The sequence below is a fragment of the Sceloporus undulatus genome, chromosome 2 (assembly GCF_019175285.1).
Source record: "Sceloporus undulatus isolate JIND9_A2432 ecotype Alabama chromosome 2, SceUnd_v1.1, whole genome shotgun sequence".
In the NCBI taxonomy this organism is placed as follows: Eukaryota; Metazoa; Chordata; class Lepidosauria; order Squamata; family Phrynosomatidae; genus Sceloporus; species Sceloporus undulatus.
In genome coordinates, this window is record NC_056523.1 from 310,052,327 (window position 1) to 310,058,326 (window position 6,000).

Consider the following 6,000-nt stretch of genomic DNA (forward strand, 5'->3'; position numbering starts at 1 on the left):
AGAAATATATTTGGCCTGCCTAAACATCCTAAAGGCACCAGATCCTGTCTGATCTTGGAAGATAAGCAGAATCAGCCATGATTAGTCCTTATATGGGAGACCATCAATGAATAACAGGTGTAGTAGCCTGTATTTCAGAGTAAGGATTTGGCAAAATCATCTCTAAATATTCTTTGCCTAACAAAAACCTATGAAATTCATGTGGTCACCATAAGTTGACAGGCAAGTTGAAGGCACATACATACACACAGAAACATCTTTGAATATTAATATAGACCACAGTAGAGAGCACTATCACCAATGGTACAAGCGTAAGACATTTGGCACAGGTCATTAATCTGCTTTTACAAATATACAGAAAACCACTATCCTACCTTTAGGTGCCACCTGTAGAAACTGCTTATGAAGAGTGCTAAGCTGTGAAATAGTCAGACTACCATCTGTAGCAGTTTCTACAGATGGAGGACGAGGTGGAGGAACTGGGTCTGGAAATACTTTGATATCCCCGTTAATGTAAAACTCTGTCCCTTCCAGAACAAGTTCATACTGAATTCTGGTAGACGTTTCAATGTGGTTACGAGCAACCTCCGTTAATTTGTCAACACTGTAACAATATAATTTTGAAAGAAAGGAGAAGACTCCTCAAAATCAAAGAACAATTATACTGAATATCAGTTGTTTTATAGCTGTTATATTGCAGATTAGTTGCCCCCATCAATTCCAGTGTTTTTGAACCATTCTTTAAATAAATAAAAAAAACCCAAAAAACAAAAAACCCTGCTTTGAACTATAGTAATTTTCAAAAACTGCAGTCTTTGCTTTCCTGCAGTGAGGAAAAAATGATATAATTATTCTTTCTTGCCTGTGAGAATGACTTTAGGCAGATCTACCTCCCTACTTCAGACACCGGCAGCACTGTACTCCGCAGCCCAGTAACATTACAGTGATTTAGCATAGTGATGGTGGGGCAACAGTGACTCTTCACATGATGGGATTTGTTGGTGAGCTGCAGCCCATAATTGGCTTTGTTCATCAGTAGCAGCACATCAACACTGGAAAACCTCCCCCCCCAACTTACTAAAAAATGGGCCATTGAGCCTTGCCAGCTTCCACTAATGGAAGGTAAGAGGCAATTCCCAGCGATTTCTTCTTCCCTCTGGAATCCCCTGCCCCTAGGGATGGAAAGAATATTAACTATTTTTCATTTCCTGCCAAAAAATAGGATTCCCAACACTTGGGAAACTAAGGGCCCTAACAGATAGGCCAAAATAAAGCTGCTTTGGGTCACTTTGGAGGAATGCTGTTTAAATGCTGCATGTGTCCTAAGAGGCTGGAAGCTGCCCCAAAGCCACGCTCCAGTCCTAAAGACTAGAGCACAGCTTTGGTGCAGCTTCTGGTCTCTTAAACAGCATACCTCCAAAGTGACCCAAAGCAGCTTTATTTTGGCCTTTCTGTTCAGGCCCTAAGTCAGGAAGAATATTACAAACTGACATTTTTTATCATTTTTTATCTTACATTTGCACATCTAACAATTGTTTCTGGAAATTATTCTTCCCAGAACTACATGTGGATTTTCTGCATGAAAACTGTGAGGTTTGGAGGGGGGAAAACACTGTTTCCAAATAGCCACATGTGCAAGACTTCTGGGCTCTGCACAACATTATTTTTGCTTAGTAGTTTTGTTGTGGAAGATCACTGGGGGTTTTTGCATAGAAAACAGCAGTCTTGTACAAAACATGCACACATGACTGTCTGGCAACAGTTAATTTTTGTGTGTGCAAACCCCCCCCCCCCATCTTCACACAAAATACAATGTGTATTTCTGCACAGAATCATTTCCTGAAACACTTTATGATGTGTGAATACTGGGTAAGAACTGCATAAAAGTATTTGTTGAAAAAACTCTAGAAATTATTTTTTGCCACTTGTGAAGATGAAATAGAAACTTGCTCTCGGCCCCATTTTTGCTCCAGGCAGTTGAGGGGCCCTCTAGAATAACATGGGAGGTGGTATGGAGGACTGCAGGAAAAACTGAAAACTACAAAAATTGCTTCCCTTTTAGCATGAAACAAAATGAATATCCTCTTTAACTTGTCTTTTCTTACACTTTTTTCTTAGACAAATGGTCTCTCTCCAGGTTTCATTTACTCTAATATAATACTAATCAATATTAATCACCAGTTACCTAGACATTTCAGCCAGAAATCTTTCTCCAAGCCATTTTTCCATATTCCTATATGTTACTTCTGCTTTTGAATGTAGCTCCTCAGTGAAGGCTAGTGCTTTAACTTTTAACAGCTCAAGTCGAGATTTCGCAGCCTCCGCTTTTGAAAAAGGGGCAGAATAAGGAGAAACGCAAAAAGAAATATCAATTATACAGCTCTGACAAACAACATATTATTTAGGAAACAGTCTGACCTGTGTAACTTGTTTTCTTCAAACAGTGGAGACTTGGAGACTTAACCATAGTTTGGTTTCCTTAATCATGATTAGAATTACAGTCGGCCCTTCTTATACACGGATTTTTTATACACGGATTTAAGCATACACGGTTTGAAAATGTTCCAAAGCTTACATTTTGCCCATTTGATATAAATTTTCCATTTTAAAAAATATTAGTTATTATCACTTGCAAAGTAAGCATAGTTTTGTTCGTTTGCTACTTGCCAGTTATGCTAAATTTCTCCTGAGAACTTTTTACCTAAAGTATGGCTATTTAAATTTTAAGGTTACTACAGAGCTTACAGTTCTTTGGAGGCAGAGGAAGAAAAAGAGCGCCCTCAGCAAGAAATGAAAGAAAAAAGAGCGTCTAAAATCTTTCAAAAGCCGCTGCTGGAAAGGTGGAAAAGAAGGGAAAGGGAAGGGAAAGGCGGAAAAGGAGGAAAGGAAGGGAAAGGTGGAAAAGAAGGGAAAACGGTGGAAAAGGGCCAAAGGCAGGCGGCAAAAGATTCTAAAAAAGGGAAAAAAGAAAGTAAAACAAGGTAGTGATGAGAGTTGGATGGGATTTGGCTTAATACAAAACACATCTTTATTTGTGTGTGACTGTGTTGTGTGTGTGTGTTGTTGGTGTGTTCTTATATATATTTTTAAAGGAGTGCTGTTTTTTAATGACGGTCTTGGCGGTCTCTGGCAAAATTATCCAGCCTCCGAAATAGCAAAATGTAGAAGAAAGTTTGCTTTTACAGAGCCCCCCTCATCTAGCTCTCCCTGTGTAGAAGAGTTCAGTTGTACCAACACCCTATGAATGCATAGAATGCTATTGTTTCCAGTGTCCCCTTGTTTAAATATTTTCATTAATATTTATGCAGTAAATTTTAATGCATTACTCAAAAGGTCCTTACACTTTAAAAAAAAAAAACCCAAATTTAGCCCCAAACTAACTCCCAGAAAGAACTTTTAGGAGCAACGAGAATGTGACTCTTACACTAAAACCAGTAGCGGGGGGGAGGGGGGGGGGGAGGGGGGTTATTGTCCGGACTGGCCAACCTAAAAACAGTTTCAGCCATTTGAAAATCTGGCTGCTTAGACGATGTATGAGGTGAAAATGGGTGAAAGCCAACATTGAAGCCACACCGGGGCTCTAAAAACTGAGTAAAAAGAAGGTGGAATACTCGACTCAAGTGTGGAAAATGTGCCTCAGTACACCAGCATATATAAACAGCCCGCACCAGTGTGGAACTGCAGCAAAGCAAAAACACAATTGCCAATAATTGCAATGGATGTAATGATTGCATACCACAAAACCAGACAGCCCAACAAGGGGGCATGGGGTGAAGGGAGCATGTATGGGAGGCCTCCATGATTATGCTTTGCCAGTTTGTCACTGGACACACTAATGCCCCTATGCACTGTACATGCGTGCATCACACGTGCGACTGTGTGGACTGGTCCTATGGGTGGGCGTCCAATGAATGGCATCGGGGCCGGATTATAGGAGGTGGTAACAGGGTCGCTGGTAGTGTGTGCGATGGTGCATATGATGGTGGTGAATGGCCTTTATAATCATCTATTCCCACCTTCTGTGCACATTCTTCCTCATAGTGTCTCTTTTTGAAAAGACCATATTACCTCACAGTGTCTGCCACTCTCTTCATGGGGAAAGGAGCCAGGAGCAAGCAGCTGATGCACCCTAGGCCATTTTGTTTGATAATGGCATCGCACATGGTTTCTGGAGGCAGATCACTTAAAATCAGGCTAAGCCAGTCCTCCACTAATTGTGATTTTATTTTTCATGGATGCCTTGAGAAGTGTACCTGAATGTTTGGACAATACTGTGAGATGATGAATACTTCTAATCTCTGAATCCAGTTTAATATTAATTCAGGAGGTATAAACTGATTTCTGAATAAGACCCCCCCTCTCAACTCTACATCTACCCTTCACCAGACCTAGTTCTTCCATCCTCCAGGTCCTAACTCGTGTTGAACCTATTCTTGCTTTGAAATCAGAGTTTTGGAAATTTTCACTCAAACTTAATTAAAATCTTGCAGATGAAAAGGCAGCATGCCACTTTCAACACTATTCTGCCATATGATAAAAAATCTATCAAAGGTCTGCCTAAATAAAAAGCTCTTAACTTGCTGCAGAAGGATAGTAAAGAAGGGGGCCTACTGGACCTCTGGTGAAAGGAACCACCATAGCCTGGGAGTAGCCACAATGAAGGTATTCTATGTCCTTGCCAAACATGCCTGTGAGGATGGTGAAAACCAAGAGAACCCTTTCCCCATGGATTTTAAAAGGTCACCTCTTCTTGTATTTTGGATGATAACCTCCCACATGGTACTAATTTTGGATTACACTCTGCCTTTCAACGTGTCTATGGCATTTGAAGAGATCTTCTAAATTCTACTTCAGTGTATGCTGCACCTATCACTACAATTTGGTTGCCTTAATTGTGTATGTAGTGCTCTCTGTACATACATGCATGTGTATGTGTTATGTGGTGGTAGGAGGAAGTATATTTTGACTCACTAAAAGGTGGAATCGAGTATTTACTTCCCCACCCAAAAAAGCAACCTAGCAAGTACTGAAAGGATTAGATTGTCCAAACACTATGCTTCATTTTATCTACTCTGCAGCAAAAACCCAACAATTTTTGTGGCACTTTAAGACTTAACAAACTTTACTTTACATAAGCTTTCAGGGGAGTAGTAACAGCCCACTGGTTATAAGTGTCTGATCATGAAAGGTTTATTCCAAATAAAATATGTTAGTGTTTAAGCCCCTCAGTAATCAATTAGCTTCTATACACAAATGGAATAGAACTCCTTTAAAGAATCCTCTAAATCTTCAGGTTCTGAATCCATGTATTGTAACTATTTTGAAATGCTTTGTATGCATTACACATTTGTTAAATTTATTTTCTTTATGCCAAAAACTCCAAGGTGACATAAATCGTCACCTTTTCCCTTGAAGGCTCTCATTCCCACCAAGTGCCAGATGCTACACCAATTCTTTATCTCCAGAAGAATTAAAGAAGCTAGAATTGAAGCTTAAATGAAACAGGATACTTTGCTGCACTAGAACATGAAAGTATATATTTATTTAAGTTATGTGAATTGGGAAACAGTTCAGCACTAGCAATTTAAGCAATGCCAAAGCTGCGAAAACAGGGGGAAAAGATTCTCATTGAGTAAAGTTTTGTACCAGAAGATATATATGAAAAATTACAAGATTAACTTGTTTTAATCTTGCAAAAGAGAGGGCTTGTGAGATTAAAAACCATATTAACCATGGTTTTTGTGGCCTTTTGTAATTCTTAACTGTGGTTAACTCATAGCATCTCAAACCTGGGTCAAACATGGCCTATGCAGAAATTCATAAATAGTGTAACTATTAAGATATACAGTGGACCCTTGTTATACGCTGGGGTTTGGTTCCAAGTCTCCCGTGTCTAACAAAATCCGTGTATGCTCAAGTCCCATTACATATAATGACATAGCAAAATGGTTTGTTTTTGTCCCTTATAAAAATGGAAACTCAAGGTAAATTTATTACTTT

General features: G+C 39.4%; 1 protein-coding gene across 8 annotated transcripts in view; it reads right to left on the reverse strand.

The window, feature by feature from the left end:
- The window catches only part of SPEF2 (sperm flagellar 2), a 128,119-nt gene that overhangs the window by 36,795 nt on the left and 85,324 nt on the right, over nucleotides 1–6,000 (reverse strand). For all 8 annotated transcript variants that reach the window (XR_006102093.1, XM_042450987.1, XM_042450989.1 and 5 more), the window contains 2 exons: nucleotides 2,186–2,324; nucleotides 375–604 (listed from right to left, as the gene is read on the reverse strand). Coding sequence is in view for 7 of the 8 variants with exons in the window: in XM_042450987.1 (XP_042306921.1) it covers nucleotides 375–604; nucleotides 2,186–2,324 (369 nt within the window). In the remaining variant the exon portion in view is untranslated. The remainder of the gene's footprint in view (nucleotides 1–374; nucleotides 605–2,185; nucleotides 2,325–6,000) is intronic.